Source organism: Lytechinus pictus, chromosome 2 (assembly GCF_037042905.1).
Source record: "Lytechinus pictus isolate F3 Inbred chromosome 2, Lp3.0, whole genome shotgun sequence".
NCBI classification, from domain to species: domain Eukaryota; kingdom Metazoa; phylum Echinodermata; class Echinoidea; order Temnopleuroida; family Toxopneustidae; genus Lytechinus; species Lytechinus pictus.
Window position 1 is genome coordinate 69,448,973 of NC_087246.1, and position 26,725 is coordinate 69,475,697.

Genomic DNA, 26,725 nt, shown 5'->3' on the forward strand with positions numbered 1-26,725 from the left:
ACTACATGTATTATCTGAATCTAGATGGTTCCAAAGTGGAAAATATGGGGTAATGAGTATAAAAAAAAAAGAACTTAAAAATTGATTTGAAAGGGTAAATTGAGGAGAGTCCACTTAAAGTGAGCATACTGAGTACTCCATGAGAGAGATGGCATAGAGTAACCAGTGAAATGGAGAGAAATATTGCTCATACAAATACCCATAAATCCCATACTTATACATGTACATGTAGCTATAACGGGTCACATGATTCAGAAAATGATGCAATGAGTGGATGGCAAACAATACACGTATGTACGCTCACAAGAAAAGTATTAAAGAGACAATCTTTTTTATTCCAAAAAGTTTTTGAGGGACTGCAACAAAATTTCATTTATTTGCAGAGACTTCATGCAATTATACCCTTGCAGTTGCCCTGGCCCTGCGTCTGATAGGTAATTATGCAAGGTTATGGTACTGCATAGTTATCAAGATTTGCTGGGTTACGATGTAAACTTGTTTCTTTTAAAGGACGTCTCTGAGTGCATGTACATGTATTACTGATGTATTTACTTCCTGCCTGAATTGCATGAATTTAGATTTGGATAGAATTAACTTGGTGATGGTGGTGATGGTGATTTTTTTACCTGATTGCTAAGAAAGCATGAATGCTTGTAAGCAAGCAACCAGAGGACCGACGGCTTAAGGTCCCCTCCGAAGGACCTATTAAAAGGGCATGGCAGGGGACCGCTGTCAGTGATGGGGAAATTTTAGGTCAGCACTGCAATCAGTGAGGGCAGCAACAAAGTTCCATCTTACAGGGGTCTAGGGTGACTTTTAAAAATGGCTTGACCCTCTTGTTGGCTTACTGCAAGGGCTGATAAAAGGGTTGACTTCAGGGGTCTGTTTCATAACTAATTTGCAATAACACTTATAAGCTACTGAAATCATTCATTTGATTGGCTGATGGTAAGATTATTACACATAAATTGTGCATTTGTTATTATAACAAGTCTTAATGAAATGTGACCCATGTCAATATTACCTCCTTCAGAAGATGATTTTCTGTCTTTACAGCCTGGAAATGATGTATCTTCTGCTTGGGGTTTTGATGACCACCCAATTCTGTAATCTTTTTATCTGCTTCTTCATACACCTCCTTCAATCTGCTCACCTCCTGTAAAATGAGAAGTAGATGTGGTAATAACTCTTCAGCAGGCAAAAGTAAGGTTTCCTGTATGGACTTTGTGAATGTCTGCTGGGAAATCTTGGAGAAGTGGCCCTCTTTATAAGATTCTTTGCAGGTATTTTTTTTTACTTCATTTTCAGGGGCTACTTTCTACAAATTGCTGCTTAAATTGCAACATTGGATAAGCATTAACATTTCAATGAGTGGGTATTTTTTCTAGAACTCTTTTTTTATGTTCAAGGGCATTTTTGAGCATTTCAGGGGCAAAATTGCTCTGAGCCCGTAGGTAATTATTTTCATTTTTTGTCAAAGAAAGGGTTTATGACATGAATCATATTGTTATCCTTTCACTTGTTTACAAAATCCCCAATCTCATCTAAGAATTCTAAAACCCTCCATTACCATTAACTCCTAAACCCTGACCATAAAAGACCAACATCAGTGATGTCAGCTAACTTCAAGGAACAAAAGTTCTAAGAAGTATGACTCATACTACCAACCCCAGTCACTGCACTGAGCATTACCACACACACCCTTATACCAGAGGGAGTTTGCTAGACCAATCAAAGCATGTCTAGATCACTCACACCTTCAATTGTTACACCCCCAATAAGATTTCTTGATAATTATAGATACACATATATACAGAGATATAGTCTTAGATCCAGAGTTGGACATCCACAGACTTTAAGTTAAGACATCAACTATACTATATATACTTCTGAATACTTATTTCCATCGCCTGCTGTATTATGATACTTCATTCAAATTTGTTCAATGAATTGGAACTTTGAATAAATATTTCATGATCTAGCTGAACTTTATTGCTTTCTCCAGAGTTTCTCCACTTACACTGCCCTTCTAAATTATTACCGATCCCAAACACAATTCGTTGGAGAAACTGAACATTCTCTCAGTACCAGATTGCTTGGTCATCACCACCCAAGCTCCACCTCAAGTCCCCAAGCACATTCATGTCAAGTCCACTGGACATCACATGTTGGTTAGGGAGCATTGCTACTTTGAGAGGGATGGGAAGGAGGCTATCCACATACCAAAACCTTCTTTCATCAAAGCTTCTGAATATCTACAACCGATCATTCATCACTAAGTACATCAGCAAATAAGGTCAGATAAGGTCACATTGTTCAGGAAGAATACAGTGGATAGCCAAAAATGTATCCTAATGACACAGATGAACTTTCATGAAGTAAAATAAGTCATTTACCTTCACAAGTTTAGATTTTTCCTCTCTTTCTTCCTCTAGTTTTGATTTGATGTCCTCTTTCTCTTTGAAGTGTGCACTCTCAAGGGCAGATGTTCTGAGAAAGAAATCATGGATCAAATGTTAAGTCTGCTTCAACTAAATCAAACCAATAAACATCCAGGCTTGCATGATATATATCAAAATATTGTGACCTTGCTACTACACACTTCTCATGTATTATCATTATTAATTTTTTTTAGGCTCTGGCATTTGTTAAATTGTGTGAATGTACCTCACACTTTCTTTACACAAATTGCTGAATCTTTTAAAGTGTTTCCCCACTGCACTTCTTCACTTCACTATATTCAAAGAGAATGGATCATAAAACTGTCTACCCTAATCCCAACTCTTTTTATCATATTCATTACAACTAGTTAATATACAAGGTCTTAGCTGGAGCAGATATGGTACGTGAAGATTACTGCTGTGTCTGGTGTAAAAATTAGCCTAACACCATAAACAGCTCCCAACACTGCACTGAACTTGACATCACCTTATGACATCAGTTCCAATGTCATTTGAAGATCACTGCTGTGTCTGGTGTAAAAATGAGCCAAACACCTTAAACAGCTCCCAACACTGCACTGAACTTGACATCACCTTATGACATCAGTTCCAATGTCATTTGAAGATCACTGCTGTGTCTGGTGTAAAAAGTAGCCTAACACCATAAACAGCTCCCAACACTGCACTGAAATTGAAATCACCTTATGACATCAGTTCCAATGTAATTTGAAGTTCACTGCTGTGCCAAGTGTAAAACTCTAACACCATCAGTCAACACTGAACTTGATAGTATTATCAGACCTACCTATCTAAATCTTCCATGACCTGATCCATGCTCTCTTGTAATATTTCTTCTCTAGCTTTGGCCTGATCCAATCTGAAAATTAAACATGTATTTACATAATCTTACTCAAATTTATCTTATATCTCATAATCTATAAAAAAAACAGACAAAAACTGAATGATCCACACATAACAGAGATAAAAAAGTACTTATTACACAATAGCAACTAAAAATATAGAGAAAAGGTTTAGAGACACGATTTAATGAAATAACATATAAGATACACATATTATAATATGATGATGACACATACTTTGTGCATATTTGTTTGGTGGGGTTATCTTTTTTCTATTTTCATTTTCTTTAATTACATATTTCAGTTTTAATACTCAAGAGAAGGATAATACCAATTGAACAGACATAGTTTACATACAAATATATATAGACAAATCTGCCATGTTACTAATTGTGAGCCAGGATAAAAACATTGTTTTTACAGGTGCAAATCCAGCTTCAGATCCTACAAAGCATTTCATGGGCCCAATAAGACAGTTCGTAGTTCCTTTCTGCGCATGATCAAAAGATTCTACGCATGATCAGAGGAAGGTCATTTGTACTAAAGTGACATGGTGGTTTAAAATCTAATGAGATAAGCACCAACATTGATGTCTTGATTATTCATATATTCTTTTGAATTGTGGTTTTCTTTTACATCCACAAAAAACAACAATGCGTCCATGAACGACTGGTATTTCACAGTTTGCCAAGTACATTGTGCAACCTGCTATATGATATGCAATCAAAGTAGGAATGCAACAAATACAAGTGTTCATTGGTGTGCTATTCTAGTCACCTGGTCCATTCAATTTCTTCATCCTGCTATGTAAGGCAAGCTTACGTAATATCTTGCTTTGAAATCTGCCTATCATAATGAAAGAAATGAAAGGTCATTTGACCAAAATCGTCCATGAATAACTACGAACTGGTCTATTGTCTGGGGACAATAGTGACTCTATTATGCTTGTGCATGGGCCCATACATTTCTTTGTCATAGTTGATGCTGGATAGGCTAGTGTTACGCCCTCCTCCAATAGAATACAAAATACTGTGGTTATCATTCACAACTTTGTATATGACAAGACTACATGATCAAAATGGTGCATCCTGGGAAATGAACCAGGAAGTGATTGATAAGTTCATGACCCAAGCTGATGCAATATTGCTTAAAGGCCATACCACACCTTGTGATTGGTCTGTGACCAGATTTTGGAATAAAGCATTGTAGCATATGTTCCAAATATCTAGACATGAAACAGCATAACTGTGCAAAATTCTAAATCTTCATATGAATCCATAACCTTATGAATAGAATGAAATTGAATTCAATATTTAATCGTAATGATTTCATGGCAATTGTGCACTCCTCTATGAATTGAAACAAATCTGACCTTTACTGCAAAATAATTGCTTGCAATTATCGATATCTGTATTCTTAGTTAATTTGAACTTCAAATGAAAATTATTATCCATACTTCCAGTAAATATCTATTCATTCATATTTTCACAAAATAATGAAAAATGGGTTTGTTTCAAAATCAGATTGGAGAGCAGTCATGAGGTATGCAGTGGACTTAAGAAGATAAAACATGGAAGATTGCTTACTCTGTTTGGACTGAGTAGAGCCTCTGTTCAGCCTCATCCTTGTCTCTCTTCATACCAGATGCCAATGTCCTCTGACGTTCCATGTCTCTCTTTAGACTATACACTTCATCCTGCAATGAGGATACCCTGTGCATGGAAGAAAAGGCATGAACAAAGACATAGGGTAAATCAAAACCATCTCAATCCAACAATCATTGCATCACATTAAATGTACACTTTACAGAGACACTTACCTCTGTAAATAAGCCAATACAAGTCAACAGCTTGCATTGAGTAAAAGGATGATCAGGCCGTGTACTATTCGTGTATTAAGACCCCTATTTGACTGAATAATTCAGACTATTTGTGATTTTCAATATATATTTTTTTATCTCTTCAATTTATTTGCATAGTAATCTTGCAGAATATCAGGAGCCACATCAAGATCCCCCTTACACCACTACCGCTCTTACGTTTCCGTCTTCTCGTTCTGAACTTGTTCCATCTCATACGTAAGTGCCATATGCTGGGCTTGAAGTATCTCCTTGGATATGCGGACATCTTCCAGTTCATCCGCTTTCATCTGTATATAGACAAATAAAAAAAGAGTACCAAAGCAAGAATGTCATAAGAAAAATTTCTGTTTGCCTTTGAGAACTTTGGAAACCGTGTCTCGATGGTCCATGATGGAAGCCAAAAAAATTGGTTGAATGGGCTCATGGCCATGGAGGCACTGAGATGTGGCCATGTGGCATTGAAATCAGTGTACATTAGCCTAATTCATGCTCCACACACACTTTGCATCTAAAATACTGAAATGCCAAGAATAAAGGGGTTCTGTTCTGTAGCTTATAACAATATTTGTTTCATGAAATGAATAATTAGAGATTCCAAATGACTACTTTGCTGTGAACCAATCAGAAACAAGGATTTTGGTAGCTTGTATTTCATGAAATGAATAGTCGGTAATTCCAACTGACTAATTTGCTGTGAACCAATCATAAACAAGGATTTTGGTAGCTTGTGACAATATTTGTTTCATGAATTGAATAGTCAATGATTCCAACAGACTACTTTGCTGTGAGCCAATCAGAAAGAAGGATTTTGGTAGCTTATAACAATATTTTTTGTATGAAATCCTTACCTTGAGTGTACTGATCTCTTCATTCATCTGATCTCTCATGTTGTCGTACTCATGGGATAGTTCTCTGAATCGCTTCTCTGATTCCCGCAGCGTAAAGAGAGGGCATGATTGGTTAAGGAATATCAATCACTCCAAAGCATATTGATTTGAAATACTGCAAATACAAACTAAGGTGTGATGAAATTAATAGTAAAAGGATTTGGAAACTTTGTGTACATAATTTATACGATGTAAAGATGAAACACTGATAAATCCAGGTCAATTGATTTATCACATGCTTTACATGATGTACAAATGTGCAAGCGAACGTAATAGGAATGAGTGATTCAAATGTAGGCATATTTCTTACCGGAGAATCTAGTATTAAACAAGAAATTAATTTCATAAACAATGCTTGGAATCCATTTTGCATAAATTACTCATTTATGTTTGACAAGTCTCTGCCAAGCTTTTAGGTGGTCAAAAAAAAAATTGTTGAAAGAGTATGCATAAAATTTGAATAATTTAAAGATCTTTTGCCAGATTATTCTAAGTCAAGTAAAATGCAGTCTTATATAACAAATCATTCAGAGACCATTTAAGGGAAAATGAAAACTTTGGAAAAAGATAGCTTGTGCGAAAACAGAAAAAAGAAACAGATCAACGAAAGTTTGAGAAAAAATGAATAAATAATTACAAAGTTATGAGCATTTAAAGTTAAGATCATTATTGTAATTCCCCTATTTAATCATGGATATCATGGTGATTCGGTGTATTCACAATACGGTGCGCCATGTATCAGTTGTAAGGTTGATCAGATCAATTGTAACTCTTTGTAGGACAGGACCCTGGTCTATTATTACTCTCATGAGACCCTGTTCACTCCGATTCCCTGCATACTTCTCTAACATTGCTGTTGACCACCTTAAAACCTTGCAAGAGGCTTGTAAGACATATCAACAAGAAAAACATGCATACTGGATTCTAAGTATTTTGCTTTTCATGGGTTAAATGAATACCTGGTTTAAATACAAGACTCCTGTGTGAAGATATACAATTAATTCATATTACTTTTAAAGATACCTGCCAACCCTGACAGCAAAGAAACAGGAACATTCTCAAATTTCCTATTCAATACTACACAAACAAAGCCACAGATAAAGGAATACACTGGTTTCAATGGCAACTTTCTCCCCCCCCAAAAAAAAAAAGAGAGTTAATAGGAACACTTATGCATTGATAAATCAAAGGAGTTAACAACACTAGACAAGTATGCTTTCACTGCTTCTGCTTTGAAGACACAATGCAGTTAATCTCGCTCATTCTCTTTCAGTAAATGTGTCTGCAACCAGTTTTCACAAGCCTATAATTAAAATACCCTACCACATTCTTTGCTTTATTGTCAACCTCTTGGGACAAAGTAAAGTAGATACAATAGACCTGTCTATTGTTGAGAGTATACAATTAGATGCATACTCTTTTTAAGCAGAGGCTGTTTTTGACAATTGTAAACCTTGTTAGAGGCTTTTCAGACATAGCAACAATTATACTCAACTTGGATTCCAAGTAATGTAATTTATTCAGGCTAAAGTTAATACCTTGTATTCAAAATATCAGGGACAAAACCTTCATATATTTGAATCACAAAGAAAGCAGGCCTTCTGATGATAACCATTTAAAACATGTGGGGAATGTTATTGAGCTAAAATTCAAAGCCACCAATATATGAATTAATTATCTCACTGATTCATGTCAATCTTTTGAAGGTCTACGGGACAAATTAGAATTGCAAAAGCCTTTCAATATGTTAAACCCTTTTGTAGTCCATCTAACTACCTTTCTGTTCATTCCTAACATAGTTCTGGAAGGTCAAAAAAAGAATAAGGGGGGAGGGGAATGGGGAGGGGAAATGGGGAGGGGAGGGGAAGGGTGTTGACGGGGAAGGAGGGGGTGAAAGGGAAGGAGGGAAGGGAAGGGGAAGGTGAGGATCGGGGAGAAGGGGGAGGGGAAGAAAGGGGTGAAAAAGTGACGATACATAAAATTGGAAGAAAAAAAAACAGCCAATAGTTTTATTTCATTTAAAAAGTCTCAGAGTGGCAAGGGGAAGGGGGGGGGGGGGATGAGAAGGTTGGTGATGCATACAATAAAAAAAAAGCAGCCAATAATTTAATTTCAACGAAACAAAATCTCACTACTCACAGGTCATTCTCAATAATCATCCTTACAAAAAGCCTGATATTCATATAAATCGATTCATAAATTTGATTTCCTTCTACAGTATAACCTTTCAATATAACATGGCCTTTACAGTGTCTTTTAGTAGGAATCTCCCAAAGCGTCACACTTAAGTCATTCAAACATAATTCAATGAATACATAAAAACACCTGCATCGGGAACATAATGTGTAGTCTGAACTCTGGTTTGGTTTTAAATTCTGGTATAAAGTTGTGGTGTGACTATGGATAGCCAATTGTGGCACAAACCTCTAACAGCACATGTTCAATCAATCAACTCATTTGGCACTGATATCATCCTTAACTGTCTGGGAATAATAACTGAAGAATTTTCTTTAAAATCATGAGTTAACATAAGAAATGTACATTATTAACAGAATTTTGATTTTTTTTTTTTTTTTTTTTTTTGGGGGGGGGGAGGATTCCCATAATCTTACCAAGTGTAAGACCATGGTCTAGGTTAAATTGGACTTCAGAATTCAGGCAAAAGAGTTGTAGGTCAAACCATTATCAACACACAATGGCTCACACCTCCTAAACTTAGGACGCAACATTCAGGTGTCATTGTTGATGGTTACCATAGCAACAGTCTGAGAACAGAGTTTTTCAGTCAACTACAAAATACAAGGATTTCATCAGTGCACGTTGAGTTGAAAACTTTTTTGACGCAAGGCCATTCTTCTTTTTACCATGATATCCAGTATGGATAATCTCATGACCAATAGTATTGGCATGTTTACTGTCAACATTAATCATAAGAGATACAATAATTCAATGCAAAAGGTAACTAGAATCATGCATTTTTATTTAATTTAATGGAAATTTGTAGGAACAAAATAATGGAAAATCTGGGCCAGTGTGACCAACATACTTCTTCGACACTGTACATTCATTTGTTCCGATTATCGGCTAATATTAATGAGGTCATGACAATCTATCAAGCTTTCCATGAACTGCTATATTGCGGCTCTGCAAACTGAAACCTGGTTGCAGTGTCATGGGGTATAGCCCATGAATTTGACCTCAACCCCCCCACACTAGAAGGATATGATTCAATCTCCACAGCTTGGCTGTCAGCCATCTTCCTTTTCTTAGCTTCAGGTTCATCGAGCTCAACGACGACGGTGGAGAGGTTTGTCTTGACTTCTTCCAGCTGTTCCTCCAGAGTTCTGATGGTGGTCCTGAGTTCACATTCCTTACCATCAAACTCTTCTTCCTTTTCCTTGATCTGGTACAAAAAAGTGAATGAAAATACAAAGACAATCAGACAGACTGACCATAGCTATTACATTATGTCTTATTAAATACTACAGAGCTGCCAACATTGGGATGATAGAATCTAGTAGATTTTGTGGAGGTATGATTTTGTGAGGGAGCGGCGGAACGTTGTCCCACGGATGGGAGTTTTGGGTAGCAAAACACATTAAGAAAAAACATTTTATAGTAACTGACAGCTGTCTAAACCATAAAAACTTTTTGCAGATAGATTAAATGCACATTAGAGAGATTTATGTTAAAAGATAATTATTTTTGAATAATTCATAAAAGAATACATTCAACATGAAAATACCTTTATCGTCCAGAGGGGGAAGGGGCTGCAGTAGTGGTAGATGAGCTTGCCTGGCCCTGTTAAGACTTACAATATGTGGCCTGTTTAAAGTCTCTGGGGGATTCCTGTGAAAATTGTCACACAGTCCCATTCCGCTTGAAAATTATCTTTATACTTGTACTAGTGTGGATGAATCGGGACGAACGTGCTTCGCACAGCCAGCCAGTGCCAGGCCAGCTCACTCACGAAAGAGAAAATGTTCGAATCCGATCAACCCAAGTGAAAGTAGCCGAAAAAATCTCCACTTTGCTTCTGTTCTTCAGGATTGTCAATAAAATTATTCCTGAAAGACGCGGTGTAATAATATAAGTAATCCACTTGTAAATCCCATCGTTGATCCAGTTTCAGCTCGAATAAAGCGCACACAAGCTTACAAAAAATGCCTCGCAGTGCTCGTGGTCTTCCCTTCTCATAGCTTCCCGGCGCGGCCGGCTGGAGACCAGGCAGGGCCGCGCATCGGGGGGCATGTGCATGGAGTGCTGCTGAAGTGATTCCATCACACACATTGCAGAACCAGAAAAAAAATGGCTTGTTAGACTAATTCACCAGTCGTTCAGTAAAATTGTCTTCATTTACATTGGAAATCAATGTACGATTATACAAAAACTGGTAAAAGTTACTGGGTAAAATGAAAATGTGATAAGGAGGTTCCACGTGGGTGTAAGGGAGTTGAACATGCTAGACTCGTAAAACAGTCGTTTGTATGAATTTTACAATTTAACAGCTAAAAATCCTGATTATCCGGGAGATTTTGGCATGGGGTCGGGAGAACGGGAGATTGGATCGCAATCCAGTATTCTCCCGCAGGATCCGGGAGACTTGGAAGCTCTGCATACTATCAATCAGTTTGGAGTCTGTCTCCTTGGGGTGACTGAAATTAGCGCTACTGGAGACTGATTTCAAGAAAAAAAATCAAATTTTCACTCTTTTACCTCTTTAATTTTCTTACTAAATCAAATATTCTCTCACCTGTTTATGAAGTTGATTGAGCTCCTCTGACTGCTTCTCAAGTTCCTTGAGTAACTCCTTCTGATGGTGATGAGCATCCATAGAATCAGCCCTCATTTGTTCAATCTACATGCATCAAGAAGAGAATAAGAATCAGGGCTACACAATTTTGTATATGTATATGGGTCATAGAGGTGTGGTGGCTCAGTGGATAAAACTCTTAACTTTGAACCACATTTGAATCTGAAAACCTCCTATATTAGCCTTCTTATACATTCAAGCACTTTCTTTCCCAAATACCTTATCCTACATCCTGATAACTTCACTGCCAAAGGCCACAGACCGGTTCTTAGTAATCTCCAGCCCGAGCATGGATCCCATACTTCAGTACTGCCATCTGAACCTCAAGACCTTAACAACTTGCCTCCTTATACATCTCAAATGACTCTCTTTCCCAATTTTCTACACCCCGATAAGACACCAACAAAGGCCACAGACCTGTTCTTGGTAATCTCCAGCCTGAGCATGGATCCCATACTTCAGTAATGCCATCTCCTCAAGACCTTCAAAACTTGCTTCCTTATACATTACAAAAGACTTTCTTTCCCAATATCCTACACCCCGATAAGACATCCACAAAGGCCACATACCTGTTCTTGGTAATCTCCAGCCCAAGCATGAACCTCAAGACCTTCAAAACGTGCCCCCTTATACATCAAAAGGCTCTTTTCCCAATATCTTACACCCCGATAAGACATCAACAAAGGCCACATACCTGTTCTTGGTAATCTCCAGCCTGAGCATGCATCCTGTCCTCCAGTGCTGCCATCTGAGTCTGGAGACTCTCAGTATTGGTCTTTCCTTCAACAAGGGCAGCTTCTAGGAGTGTCAACTGTCCTCTAGTGTCTTCAAGCTGCATGGATATACTAGCCAGTTGCTCTTCCTTCTCTTTCAATTCACTCTTCCCATCCTGCAATGCTGTCATCAGGCTGGACAATGCTTCCTATCATGATCACAAATGATACAAAGAAGCTATGCTTTTACTTTTGGCTTCTTCATATCCTCATCTCTTACATTTTCTCAGTCATTATTTTAGAAAAATGGTGAGATATCATATGAACTTTCTTAGCTATTAATTTCTTTAACTCCATCCCGTTTTTATACATCAGTGTTTTTTTTCAATTCCAGAACTTCGTTTGGAAAGTTAATGTCCTCTAAATAACAGTGTAATATATGTGAAGAAGAGATCTCTGCTGAAATAATGCAACACATAGTGGGTTAACCGGTCAGTGCACAATGAGTTATTACCCTATCAACTCCTAATACCTCAAAAAATAATACTCTAACATATCTAAGATTTGGCCAAATAAAATTTTGACCTCAACCCCCCCCAATGCAAAAATCTCAAAGTCAATGTTTACCCAGATCGACCCTCTTTCCATAATTGTGGCTGAACTACCAACCTACCTTCTGTTCAGCATCAGTCCTCCTCAGAGCTGTCATGGCAGAGTTTACCGTCTCTAATTCTTCTTTGGAAGAGGATAGCTTCAGGGCCTGCACATCAACACAAATAAGGAATAAATCATGTCCCGATTAAGACTTACAATAACAAATGTAAACTTTCTTTTTGCTCGTCTTTCAAGGTCATTTTTGCCACAATACCTCTTCATAGAAAAAAAAAAAATAAATAACTTTTTTAAAAGGCAAATCAGCAATTTTTCTGCAGATTCTTTTATAATCAACTTTTATTCATATTATATCCATATTTTATTTTGTCAAAGTATAAAAATGAATAGAAAATTAATGGGTGTTGCCAGTTTGAGGAGTCAAAGAAGATTGGTCTTGAAATCATGAAAGTACCTCTGAATCGAGTCTTTGGAGGAGATGATCCCGTTCCTCTCTGAACTGATCAATAAGTTCCTGAGCTGCCAGGAGGTCCTGCTTGGTGTTGTCTCCCTGCCGAAGTTCTGCTGTCAACCGCATATTCTTATCACACTCACTCGCCAGTTTCTCCAAGTGTTTCTGCCATAGACAGAGAGAGAAAGAGAATCAAAAGAGATGAAAGACATAGACCCTAGATGATTTCTATTGGTCACAGGGAGTCGGCTTTAATCACAAGCAAAAGGATGGAAGGGAGAGACAGAGAGAGAGATAGAGAAAGGGGTAAAGAGACAGAGAGAAACTGAATAAGAAGCCAGAGAAAGGAAAAGAAAGATACGCACACAGACCTCACAACCCATGTACATGTAACTTGAAAATAGCGATGATTTCATTAAAGAAAGAAAAAAGGGGGGAATGTATTTCCCATTGGAGTTTGCCGTAAAATTATCCCCCAAAAATCAGAAAATTATATATCGAAACAAGAGGCCAGAATAGGATGACAAAACATTGAGACATACATGTAGTGGAAGAGAGAGGGAGAGAGTTAGAGAGAAACTGAGTAAGACAGACAAAGAGGGAACGGAAAAGAAAGGTATGCACACAGACCTCACAACCAAGGTTACTTGAAAATAGGGATGGTGTGGCTAAAAAAATGGGGGAAAATGTATTTCCCATTGGTGCATGCAGTAAAATTATGAAGAAAAATAAGAAAATCATATTAAAAAAGACATCAGAATTGACTAAAATTCCTATGCTCTCCTCCAACGTCAGAATGGTTGAGAGGTTTAAGTAAATACCTGTATCTCTTCTTGTAGCTGCAGGACCTCTGCTTTCTTTGCTTTCAGTCTATTCTCTAAGTCTGCCTCCCTCTGTTGTTGGAATTCATGCTCCTCTTGCAAAGTATTGTATGCATCCTACAATATACCATGAGAGAACACAAAAATAATGTATCAGCCTTGTGTCAAGCGGAAATGAACCACAGCCTAAGTAGCACCACCTCAAGTCCTAAACTACTCAAATGTGGCCACGTTCCAAACCCATAATGCAAGATTCTAAGTGGTGCAGTCATCATAATATAGACCTATTTCAAAACTAAAATTAATCATGCTACTAAGTAGCTAAAATAATACTTTCCCCTCCAAACACCTTTTCTCTTTATAAATAAAATCTGACTATTTCAGTCTCAGTATTATTCGTAGTTACATGCACTTCACGACCAGGTTTTTATAAATACACAGTCAATGAGAGACCACACTTTGCTCTTGCAAAGGAAAGGGGAGACAAAAAAAAAATTTGATGAATACATTATAATAGGCAAACGTGCATTGACTCATTGACTTTAATTAATTAGGCAAGTGTCATTTTACACATGATATACACATCCGTGAAATCCTGAAATATGTGATGAAAATATAATCTGGGTATATACAATTATGAAGAGAAATATGGCTACAAATTGGATACTAAAGGAAAAAACTTACATTAATGTTTTGATTTTGAAATCACATGAAAAAGCTATGCCTTTTCATATGGCATTAGCTTCAAGCTTGCAATAAGCTATCTGAAGCACACACAATACTTAATAAATGAAACTACAAACAAACAGAGGTACATTAGACAAAACACAAAATAGAAGATTTTTTTCTCTTATAGGAAGAATACTTGTATGCAATAATTGATAACTGACCTGGAGTTGTTCTCTGTCTTCTACGAGGTTCTCCAGCTCTCTTGATCTGCCACATAATTCATTTTCAAGGCGCACCACCTTAAACAAAATGAACAAAAAAGAATGGATATCTGATCTTAATTCAGCCTGTTTCATCGTAATTCATATGATGCAACAATATCAAGACCCCAACCCTAGCATGTGGAATAAGATCAAATTTTCTTGTAAAAAATGATATTTGCATTAATTCATAAAATCAAATTGTATTATTTCAGAAAAATTAACAAACAGACATGTCAATAATATCACATAAAGCCATGGTGCAAGCTTTCGCAGCCTTTTTCCAATCAGCAGCCAAGATCTAAGGCCATAGATCATTGAACAGCCCCCCCCCCCCCAAAAAAAAACCTCAGCCTGGTTAGGGTTTATCTGCACTCTTCATAATAGTTGAGCACTTTACCAGTAACTACAAAATATCTGTTGCTAATAATCAGTCTAAATCTATTGGGTTTTGTACGGTAAAATGTTTCCAACTCCTTACTTGTTTTTACTTCATGCAAATATGCCGCATCTTAAAGGCACTTTGCAACTGAGTATATGACTATAAGAACAACCCAAGTCTATCTCTCACCCAAATTGAATTAAGAATGAAACAGTGTTGCTTATAGATGGGTCTTGCTTGTGAGCAATCTACATTCCAAAGTTCCAACCTGAAGTGCCCGGAATGAATGAAGAACAGACCAAAATCCTCAGTGGACATACACAAAAATAATTCTGTTTTCCTCGGATATGACTCTCGTCTTTCAATCAGAGGGAGGTGGGTTTGTTTGGCGGGTTTCCCTTCAGCAAGAAATTACCCACATTGTGCTGCACTCAACCCAAGTGAGGTGAATGGGTATCAGGAAGGAAAGAGGAATTTCTCGAACGCTTTAGTGCCAAGGCAGCTCAGCTAAAGTTGGGGTAATAATAACATTATCATTTTCCTCATGGCACACTGAGAGAACAGTTTTCGGAACTTAAGTGGTTACCCTGGGTAAATATGATATTATTATTTCTTATTATTTTTATTATTACTATTAACTCCAAATCATCTATCATGGACTTGGGCCATTGTTACATATTAAATTGAATGTATTATATCATTTTCATCATTACCTGAGCATCGAGTGCTGCCCTGGCCCTATCCCAATCCTGGGTGACCTCATTCTTGTGTTTCTTCTCATATCCAAGCTCCTTATCTGCTGCTTGAAGCAACACCTTGAAGTCTTCTGCCTCTCCCTTGGTGATCTCATACTCTCTCTGCAGGGACTTGAGCTGGCTGGTGGACTCAGAAAGCCTGGTGGTCAGGTCTTTCTCCTGCTCTTGCCATACTTGGGATTCAACTGAATGGAGCTGAAAAGGATCATGGAGTCCAATCATAAAGTTCAGTTATCTTTCACAATCTTCGGAACGATGAAAGTGATCACTGAAGCGATTTTTTTTTCTAACTGGGTGACATAATACCTAGCCACCCCAACCCCCCCCCCCCAAAAAAAAAAAAAAATTATAAACAAATAATTGTCACAAAAATGAATAAATAAGATTTTTAACAAATAAATAAATAAAAACAAATGGATAAAAAATGAATAAAATTAAGGCAACAAAATATGACATAGATTTTGGGGTTGCCTACCATTCCATTGATTATACTGCACACAAAGTAACAAGGAGTTTGACCATGTCTTAACCACCCTGGGATTAACTTACCTCTGTTATCTGCTGCAGCTGATGTTCTAATTTACTGGTATTCTGTAACATCTTGTGTTTCTGTGATTCATGCTCCTCAAGCTGTTGTTGAAGATTTGCATATTTGTCCTGCGAACAAGAAATGAATGAGACATTGGTTATGTTTATGGATACACTTGAAGTATCACTTAAGAATCACTTAAGTATCCTTGGTACTCTTAACATCTTGTGCTTTTGTGATTCATGCTCCTCAAGCTGTCGTTAAAGACTGGCATATTTGTCCTTTATTAAAAATGTGGAGATAATACAATATAGTTGCACTTACAAATCACTTAAGCATTATTGGCATTCTGTAAACATCTCGTACTTCTGTGATTCATGGAATTTTAGACCTCTGAAATACTTTAAATACAACAAACATCTTGTTTCTGGGATGGTTACCAACCTGCAACTTTTGGAGTTCAATAGTAAGAGCCTCGTTGCACTGCTCCACAACATGTTCAGGCATCTCCTCGTCAATGATTCCTTCCTCTTCCAGGGCAGGAGAGGGCGCCATATCACCGCTTGAAAGGCTGTTTGCACTGTGGCTCCTCATTGGACTGGCACTGTCGGATGATGCGAAGCCAGGGCCACTGGGGGTCTCGCCAGCAACTCGTAGGATGGTGCGGGAGCGCAACTGGTAGGATACTTTCTTTGGAGTGGTCATTTTCTGAGAATTGGTGGAAAGAGTGAACACACAAACAAAACTTGATTGACTGTTAACTTTTTAATGACACTATCAACATATGTATGTCATATTAGTGTCACAAAATTCTCTTTCAAAAGATTTACACTATACAATAAAAATGTCTACTACAACATTGTTCGCAAATTATATTAGCCAAATTGAAATGACAGATGATTTATTATATTATCTCCTTCATCAGCATGACAACTGATTTACGAAAGTTGAAAAGGTTCTATAACATGCACTAAGTGTGGCTCTCCCTTACACAGGAACGACAGATTAACCCTATCTTAACTGGGCTATTTCAGACCAGTATATACTGGAGATCTCGACTGCTGATCGCACGATCGCTGTGAAAATTTGCACGCGCGTAGAGCCGGACGTAAACTACAAGACTGTATAGTAAAAAAAAAAAATTAATTGTTTATATTTTTTAATTAATTGATTATGCAAATAAGCGTATGAAATTTGCCCTAAATTGTTTTATTTTTGGTTTGTTTTTGCCTTTAACTCAATTTATATAGCTAGTAAAATGCTAATTTTTGGTGGGAGTATCAATTATTACATTTTTAACAAATATCTACAAAAAAATTGCAAAAATGTAATTAAATTCTTATGTATTTTATTGTTTTTTAAATCCTTTTGTATTTCTTTGTTTTTTCAAACCTTTGTATTTTATTGTTTTTTCCAATGAATTTTGTCGGGGACTCTTTGCAATCATAAATAGCTTAAAATAAATCCATTTAAACCAGCAAAAGTAAAAATAATCATACATTTATGATTTTTGGTTGAAAAACACAAGTTGCATGGACTTTGTACACGTAATCACGTTTTTGAGCAATTCGGGGTCTGACATGCACTTACAAAATGTTGCGTAATTTCGGAACCGCGTATCCGGGCGTTGCAAATTTGGTTTCAAAAGATGTGTAAGACTTGAAAGTAAAAAGTCAGTGTGCTGGGCGGTCAAAACAAAATTTGCGACGGCGTAGTGATGAAATTTGTGGAGGGGGGGGGTCAATTTGACCCCCCCCCAGTTTAATAAGGTTTAAAGTATCCTCCAAAAGACTAGGCAAGTAGAATAAAATAATTAATTACATTCAATTGCAGAAATGCAGCAGACTCATTAACATTGGTTCAACTGTAAATATGTCACACATTTTGTGAAAAAATACATATATGCTGTTCCACTTATATTGGTACAAGTGAAAACTACGTACATGTACTTGTAATATTTTTGCATGACCCACATAGTAATAGTTGTCTATGAAGGAGTAAGAGTTTTCACAATTGACAGAACAGATTTTTGTTTGTCTATGACATACCTTGATGGTCTGCATATGAATATCATTCATGGCATCACGGTCCATCTTATTCTTGATCTTCATCCCTTGAAGTGTCTTCTCAAGCTCATGGTTTGCTTTCTTGTATGCAGCTAGCTCTGATTCTAACTCCAGACGGGTCTTCCTTGTCATCTCCTCTTGCTCTGCGTGTTCTTGCTTGGCCTACATAGAGGGAAAAGGTCAAAGATCAAAACTCTATTAGGGTCAAAGATCAAAGTTATCAGGTCAAATATTAATTTCTTGCTTTTCTGAGGCTCAGTTCAATAAGCATTCATTTCAAGTCACAACTAGCAGTACTTTTTTTGATGCTCCACATATTCATTTGGACAAGAATTTATCAGGGTCATGACAGCGTTTATGGAGGGTCAAACTGAATAAAAGAGAGTATATCTAAAGTCATCTACTTGGATATGTACACATTTATGTTACTCATGTACAATTCCTTTGAGTATTTACATCAGATCCCTGTATCTTGGACCTTTTTTGAAATGATGTATGTTTGTTCTCTAGTCCTTATCACAAGTTGTAATACTATCAAATTTCCAAGGCTTCAGAAGTTCATAAAGAGAAGTTAGAGAATCGAGAAAATGAGGGTTTGACATATAAAAAGTTTGATTCATGTTGGTCATAACATTACAAGAAATGGTCATAAATGGCCCTCATGACAAAAATGTACATGGGTCAGAATTCATGAAAATGGCATCCTGACTTGTCCTCATTTCATTCTCTTTTGTGTAACCTAGCAATGCCAGAAATCTAAGGTTTTGAATCTGGCTACAAACATTGGACTCTTCTTATTTCTTTTTAAAGACTCACCTAAATGTAGCCAAGGAATAGGAAAATTTGCAAATGGCCTTGGGTGGTTTTGAACCCAATAGTCTAAACAGTGGAAGTGCATGGTCTTTATTGTGATTTTAAGCATTACTGGAACACTCTCAGGTGCTTAGTCAGCTACACAAGAATCACATTTAGCCCAAGAAAGTGTCACCAGTTGTGCGCAAAGTGATTTGTAACAGCTTTTTGAAGCACCTAACACAGACTTACATTTTCCAGCTCATCTTGGAGTTTCTTGATCTGAGATTTCAGGATGACCATCGTTGATGTAGGAACATTCTCACCATCTACTGGAGTACTGTTAAGAGTTACACTGAAGCGACGATTCTGGGACAAACCTTAGATCATCAAACAAAAAGAATAGTAATAAAAAATGATAAGTATGAATAAATCAATAAATAATTAGTAATTGCATTTTTTTATCACAGGAATGCAATGATGCATTTTTACATCAATTGTATAGACATGGATCTACACAATAAGTTCCAATAATAAATTTCCCAAGGAAAATGACAAGCAAAACAAACAAAAACAATATGAAATATCATCATTTTCGAATATTCTTCGCTTCAAAATATCTATCTGATGATTTAGCTTCTTCCCATCAAGAACAAAGGTCAAGACAAAAACTGCCCTTTTCAAATCACTGGAATGCTGCCTATGAAAAAAGTGAGGCAAACAGGACTATGCTTCATGAAAAATGACAATCATGATAAGGGCCTTTATACATAAATGGTCATGATGGGTACTTTGATTTTGATTAACTGCTGAGTAGTTGCAAAATAATTATTTCAAAGATACCAGAATAGTATTTTCTTTATGAACAGTCTCCTAAAGGTCATTTCGCATCTTCAGAACAATTCGTATCAGCAAAATGTTTGGGTGTTCAGAATTTCAAAAGAACATTTGATATGACTTGACTGGAATGAAGTGTTCCATGAGCCAAAATGTTGAGATTTGAACTAAACTATCAAATGTCCCTACTCTCAAAAAAATGAACACACTCACTCCATTCCTTATATATTATCCTACATAATGGGTTCAATCATGTATATGAACCTTCCAAAATAACTATAAGCCGATTGATCTTGAAATGTATTTCTATCTGCTAATATTGTCTTGGGACAGCTTAGAAAATGGTGACAATACCTTCTCTGAGTTCAAGAAAGAGTTTCTCCAGCTCCTCTGCCTTGGTTGCTGTCATGGTTTCTCCGCTCTTTACAGCGTCCATGGCTCTCAGCTTCTTGTTCTGTGCCCTCAGTGATTGGTTCTCTACAACATAACGCATGACAAATGGGTTGTGCTCTAGCTGCTCCTGAAGCTGTGCTATCTCTTTCTTCAAGTTCTCCTGTAAGAGAGTGTGAATGAATGAAGCAATGAAATGAGTGATTGGTTCTCTACAACATAACGCATGACAAAGGGGTTGTGCTCTAGCTGCTCCTGAAGCTGTGCTATCTCTTTCTTCAAGTTCTCCTGTAAGACAGTGTGAATGAGTGAAGCAATGAAATGAGTGATTGGTTCTCTACAACATATCGCATGACAAAGGGATTGTGTTCCAACTGCTCCTAAAGCTGTGCTATCTCTTTCTTCAAGTGTATGAAACAATTAAATTAGATGAAGGTTTTAAGAATCTTGTCATAATAATAATAATAATAATAATATAGGTATATTTACCCAGGGTAGCCACTTCAGTTTCGAAAACTGTTCTACCAGCGGGCCCTGCTATTATTATTACCCCGGCTTTAGCTGAGCTGCCTAGGCGCTCAAGCATTCAAGGAATTTCTTCCTACCGAGTACCCATATTATGTACATAAAGTGCGGAAATTGAATTCTTACGAGGGCCTATAAATTTACTACACAATATAAGATTACAAATAGATGATAAATGAAGAATAATGATAGACATTGGTTACCATTAACACTGGTCTTGTTACAAAAAAATCCTGAATGTTGATGTGTGTTGTATTCAAATATTGCCCTTATTGATAAAAGAAAACACCCACAAAAGAAAAAGGAATCAAATTTGTGCAGACGCTTCCAAGATACATGTGACTGATAAATCATCAAATACCTGTTTGGGAGTCTAATTGAAACAGATGCATTATGCAGAATAGATTAGGGATGGTGTTTCCAAACAACTTTATTTTACACTTTTTTTTAAGGCAATAAAAATAATTTTTAAGTGCTATTTCTTCAGGGCTTCATATTTACAACTTATCACAGATATAGCTGAGAAATGGGTACTTGCCGTTCAGTCCTACATACATACATAACGAACACTTATAATTTGATCTATCAAACAGAAGGTATCAAGAACAAAAACTGGATGGACAGACACACAGATGGCCCAGAAACGTAATGCCTACAGAAGACGGAAAAATATTGAAGTTTAGCTTTCAAACAGTTCTTGGGTTAACCTTTAGGATTAAAACTGGATGGACGAACAGCCCCAAAATGTAATTCCTGCAAAGGACAGACAAATTTAATATTGATTGCACAGAAGTAAGTTGCTTAATGACTTACATTCATCATGTCTCTTTCTCCTTTTGACATGGCTTTATTCTTTGTCTTCTGAAGCATGTCTATGGTGCTGTTACGGAACTTGATGATCATCTTGTTAGAGCTGATGACCTGATCACGTTTGCTACACAACTCCTCAAGGCTGCTAACCTTCTCCCGTAATTCCTGAAGAAAATAACAAGAGATGTCATAGGTCATAGGAAAAGGTACATATGATGACCAAGCTTTAAAAAAAAAAAACACAGACACAGTAAATTGACCGAAATGAAATTTTGAGTTATAAATTTGAAGTAGATCTCCAAGCTTAAAAAACTGAAATGTTTTGCAAAAAAAGGCCATATAAATACTTGATTCAAGAAGAATTTAAAAAGGCATTCAAAGAATAAGGATTTATCAGATTTTGGAGTTCAATGGTCATTCAAGCATGAGTTATACTTACTTGAGACTTGTTGAAGCTCTTAGCCCCCATCCCCCCCCAAAAAAAAGAGATATGGTTGCAATTAAATTGTTAATAGGACTGGATGTATCTCTGGCTTTGGGCGAATCTAACGGCTTAATATCTTGGCAGAAAAGAAAGTTTCTCTTTCAAATTTTATTGTAAATTAGGATTTTTAAAGCACAAGCATCAATTTTGGTTTATTACCTTGGCTCACAAAACAATGTGTTTGTCAATAAGTCCACAATAATTGTATTATCAGTATTTTTATCACTAAACATACATCCACAAACTCCAAAGGAAATGGTTTTACAATGAACTATTGTCCAAGATTCTCTGAATAATTAACCTTTTTCTCTACTTCCACAGCATCCCTCAGACTCATAGCCTCTAGGAAATACTTCTTCCATCTGCTGCTGCTGCCATTTTGTTGTCCTGATGCTGTACCATTACCTACAGGAGTTCAAATGAAAGGTACAATAATGATAATCAGTTTTTGTATTAACATCTCTTGGTGCTTTCAAAGAGACTTAGATATTTTTACCATGGCTTTAGGCTTTGATGCCTATAGATTGGTTTCAGATGACATCATATGGAGGAAATAAAAATGGGAAGCCTAAGCATCAGACCATAAAAACAAACAATGATTTTGAAATATCCTGGCTTGATGTCCCCTAACATGTCTGTTTCTTGGAATGCTCTATACTCACTCCCAATGCTGCTATTAGAAAGTTGGCTATCTCCAGATTCACTTGGTCCTCTTGGAATGGATCCATCAGCTTCTTTCATAGCCAGAGCTTCCCTCAGCCGCCTGATCTCCGCTTGAAGGTGCAATGTGTTTCCCTGCGTGTCTTCGTTCACTACAGCCTGGCAGGTGGATGATTGGAGAGAAAAAAAAAGAGATATAATGATAGAACAAAATATAGATGTCTCAAATAGAGAATGAAATTGACCATTTTTACTTTACATCAGCTGTTATAATTAAGCTTGTCAGTTGGAGTAACCCAAGAGAAACAGAAAAAGTGGCCACTGGAGACAGCTGGCCTTCAACGACAGGTTTTATAACACACATCACTTTCAAACGGTAAACAATTTAAACAGCCACTAAAGACATGTTTTTACTAAAGACTGATGGCCACTATGATAGGTTTAACTGTAAGTTGAAGATGCCAAAGAGAGTATACAGATAGAGGAAGGAACAAATGATAAACACATCCAATTAAAAATGATATCCTTAATTTTAGAACAGTTTGAAAGACTGGCGATGTCAAACAAATAAGAAAGAATGATGGATGGATGCAAGAAGTCATCAATCTAACAAATAAGAGAGGAACAGATGGAGAGGACTTGTCTATGAATCCCAAGAATACTACCAAACTTGATCAATTGATTGATTAATATTAACATCCTTACCCTATTTTTAATCATCTTCGCTCGTCTTGCAAATTTCAGGGTTGACAGCGTTTCTCCAAAGCACCTACATGAACAGAAATACAAAGTTTTTATTCCATTTTCACCTGCACATTACGTCACAAATGTAACCTGTCAGCACAAAACCAACAAGTTGGCCAATATGAATTTTGAGAAGCCTAACGAGTTTGAAAAAAGCCCACCCAAGCACAAGCACAGGCTTTAGCCTATAACTTGTTAAAATTTGTCAACAATAACCCACACAATCAATTTCAATATTAAATGATAAACCTAGTATTTAAGTGATTTAAATCTGATTTAGGACCAAAGAAGATACTCAGGTCAATGGTAAAAGTTAAGCTCTACTTTACAGCTTTATGAAACACATTTATAGTTCACATTCATTTAAATTATGTAAATGTTTTATTCAGCATTTGGTTGCTATACATGTTTCCCCAATAAACCATTTAAAAAAAATTGAATTGAATTGAAAACACCCCCTGGTTAACTTACTTAGCATCAGGATGTACATTAGCAATGATGTAAGTCTTAGCGTTGCCTCCTAACGAGTCCTAACAAGACAAGTCAAGAAAGCATGAAAGGATCAATTACAAATAAAATGCAACAAAACAATCTTCTCCTTCAATGAACATTGGTATTCTTTTCAAATTTCTTATTCACCTTTTGAAAATTGCACGTGGACATAAAAAGCTCAAAAGGATATAATGCAGAATGCTGAAGAGAGTACTATCAGTAATACAAAGACATCTAATGGACACTTTGCCTTTCTTCAAATACATTCAACAAGGCTTTCACTGGATAAAGAAATCATGGAAACTACATACATGTGAAAGAAAACAATAATAATGAAGAAAAACAAAATTACATTATCAAAAAAATAAAATGAGAAAACAACAAAACATATTTATGCTTCAAGCAGATTTTTGCTTATAATAGCAGACCCCTGTATTTCACTGAACTTACTATATCAAGTATAATTTAATTATCAGTCTTTTCAGTATTATTTATCTCTTCGATTGCCACATTCAAAATGTATTTATTTATATCTATGTCATGATATGAACATGCTAATTCATCATTAATTAATGAATAAAATGCAGAAACTCCTGCAAAAATATAACACTGATAAGAAAATATAAATTTACCCTAAGGAGGAAGCTAAGCTTGGAGTCTCTGTATGGGACATGTCTCTGCTTGCCATGGGCAATGTCTACTAAAGCCATGATGACGTTGCCTAGGATGGATAAGGACTTGTTGATACTGCCTGCTTCTTTTAACCGGACTCCTATAGCCTTAGTGTCTTTCTGTCTCTCACTCCCGGCAAGGTCGACCAGATGGAGCTGGGAGACCCTGATGTTGGACACTCCTGCTTTCTTCTCCTGAAGGATAAATGTTTCAGGGAAAGAAAAGAATTCAAGTCAAGATATTTGGTAGTAGGTTACATAGTTAGTAAAAAAAAAATGAACATAGACAGACCAAAATAGGAAGGTGATCAATGACCTCACCCTATCATATCGTCATTCTGAACATACAGCATCAAATGAAAACCAATACTTTATCATATGAACAATTTCTGGTACCCTAAGAATGTATGTTGCACTTTTCACAACAAATCCACTGTGTGCACGAAGTATAAATAGCACTGGGCAAAAAATGAGGAAGACATTTGCTCCTATTTTTTTTCTTCATTTAGTACCAACACATATCAATACATGGCAACAAGGAACACAACACATTAATAAAATGTATCTCGCATGTCTTCCTTCCAAGACCAATGAGTGCTTGAGGGTGAAAATTAATGAAAATTTGCCCCTCCCCAAGATTTTATCCTCACATCAAGGATCTAGTAAGTTATATTACCCCTCTTGATAATCAACATTGTGTAAATTGAATGGTGGAATTGCCTACCTTTGATTCTATGGAGACAGTGAATACTGCATGGCTCCTGGAGCTCTCTCTGTTCATAGAGGTCGCTGCTACTCTCCTATTATGCCACCCAGCTGTCAGAACCTGAAAATAAAAGTAAAGCCCTATGTAAGTATTTGTAAGATTGTTGACTGGTCTACTCATCTTTCCTAACTGCATAATGAAAAGGTGCATGAAAAGATCCTTAAACATGGCGATATTGCAAAGATTTGATAGACCCAGGGGTGTTTTACAAAGAGTTAACTGTGACTTAGTGTTATGCTTAAATGCAGACGTTCACATGATACATAACAAGTATTCTGATTGAAGGATACAGGTGTGCATGATCTGACCAATGTGGTGATGCGTTGCATCCTGCATGGAACTAGGAATTTAACTGCAACTCAAGTCACACTTCAAACACCCCCGGTCTGTTTACATTTTATGCAATGGTTATCCAACTGAATACAAACTGCGTTCAAAGGGTTATTTAAAATTTTGATACTATTTCAGATGTCAGTGTAAAAACTTACACCATAGGCCTCACTAGGGCTGCCAACTGCCCTCTCGATCAGTCCATCCACAAAGACTCCTTTCTTCATGTTCTCCCTGAGGTGGAGCCCCATGGAGGCAGGATCCAAGAGGTCATATATCTGCTCGTTGTAAATCTCCAGAAAGGAGCAACGACAGAGGAACTCGTAACGGTCGCCATGCTATAGGGAAAGAGGTGTGAGAGAGAATAACAGAAAAGTTGGTGCTTGGAAAGTGGTGATTACATTGGGATAAAAGAAAGAAGGGCACTAAGATAATGGGAATGGCATACTGTTGGGGATTGGGTGGGGGAACTGGAGACCTCTTTCCCACCCCATCCCAACAAAAATGCAGACAGAAGGAGTAGTTCTGTTGAAAGGTAAGGTCCAGTAAAAAAGTTGATTTAAAAAAGATTACAAGAAACTACATATGAATAATACTGAAAATTTCAAACTTTTAACATGCGTTTCTACCTTTATACAGGGTAACAGCTTCCTAATACACTGTTTTTCAACACGGTCCAAAAGACACAATCACAGACAGACTGAAACAAAAATGAATACCTTTTCCCTTTCTCTGTTCACCAGACTGAAGAGGTACTCAAAACTTCTTGGGATCACTCCTCGTAATTCATGATGAAAGTTATCTCCATCCTCACATGGACCTGTGAATTTTTTTTTAGAAAAATGTATCATTTATGCCATGTTTATATATAGTCTACGATCATCATAGGGTGGGTGATCATATCTTGCTACTTGTACAATTTCTTTTGGGTCACAATTAACTTAATGAACTGTACTTAAATATTCATACACATTCATACAGGTATATATAAAAACTGATCAGGCAGTAAACATAAGGACAATTTATCGCATGAAAACAAAATGGGACAGCATGATGGACGTCCCAATGTATGATGTCTCCAGCTACCACATATAGTGGGAGGAA

The 26,725-nt window shown here is 36.8% G+C and overlaps 1 protein-coding gene across 2 annotated transcripts in view; it reads right to left on the reverse strand.

The window, feature by feature from the left end:
* Positions 1–26,725, reverse strand: part of LOC129253727 (kinesin-like protein KIF15) — a 35,969-nt gene that overhangs the window by 4,090 nt on the left and 5,154 nt on the right. For both annotated transcript variants that reach the window (XM_064095521.1, XM_064095523.1), the window contains exons 6-33: positions 26,341–26,441; positions 25,780–25,959; positions 25,250–25,351; positions 24,487–24,720; positions 23,834–23,892; positions 23,324–23,387; positions 22,621–22,777; positions 22,260–22,363; positions 21,478–21,639; positions 20,104–20,302; positions 19,165–19,292; positions 18,103–18,282; positions 16,499–16,762; positions 16,075–16,182; positions 15,484–15,720; positions 14,350–14,427; positions 13,460–13,576; positions 12,642–12,803; positions 12,249–12,335; positions 11,557–11,784; positions 10,803–10,907; positions 9,274–9,452; positions 6,011–6,101; positions 5,340–5,449; positions 4,888–5,013; positions 3,247–3,318; positions 2,397–2,490; positions 1,025–1,156 (exon numbers count right to left, since the gene is read on the reverse strand). In XM_064095521.1, the coding sequence (XP_063951591.1) occupies positions 1,025–1,156; positions 2,397–2,490; positions 3,247–3,318; positions 4,888–5,013; positions 5,340–5,449; positions 6,011–6,101; positions 9,274–9,452; positions 10,803–10,907; positions 11,557–11,784; positions 12,249–12,335; positions 12,642–12,803; positions 13,460–13,576; positions 14,350–14,427; positions 15,484–15,720; positions 16,075–16,182; positions 16,499–16,762; positions 18,103–18,282; positions 19,165–19,292; positions 20,104–20,302; positions 21,478–21,639; positions 22,260–22,363; positions 22,621–22,777; positions 23,324–23,387; positions 23,834–23,892; positions 24,487–24,720; positions 25,250–25,351; positions 25,780–25,959; positions 26,341–26,441 (3,860 nt within the window). The remainder of the gene's footprint in view (positions 1–1,024; positions 1,157–2,396; positions 2,491–3,246; positions 3,319–4,887; positions 5,014–5,339; positions 5,450–6,010; positions 6,102–9,273; positions 9,453–10,802; positions 10,908–11,556; positions 11,785–12,248; positions 12,336–12,641; positions 12,804–13,459; positions 13,577–14,349; positions 14,428–15,483; positions 15,721–16,074; positions 16,183–16,498; positions 16,763–18,102; positions 18,283–19,164; positions 19,293–20,103; positions 20,303–21,477; positions 21,640–22,259; positions 22,364–22,620; positions 22,778–23,323; positions 23,388–23,833; positions 23,893–24,486; positions 24,721–25,249; positions 25,352–25,779; positions 25,960–26,340; positions 26,442–26,725) is intronic.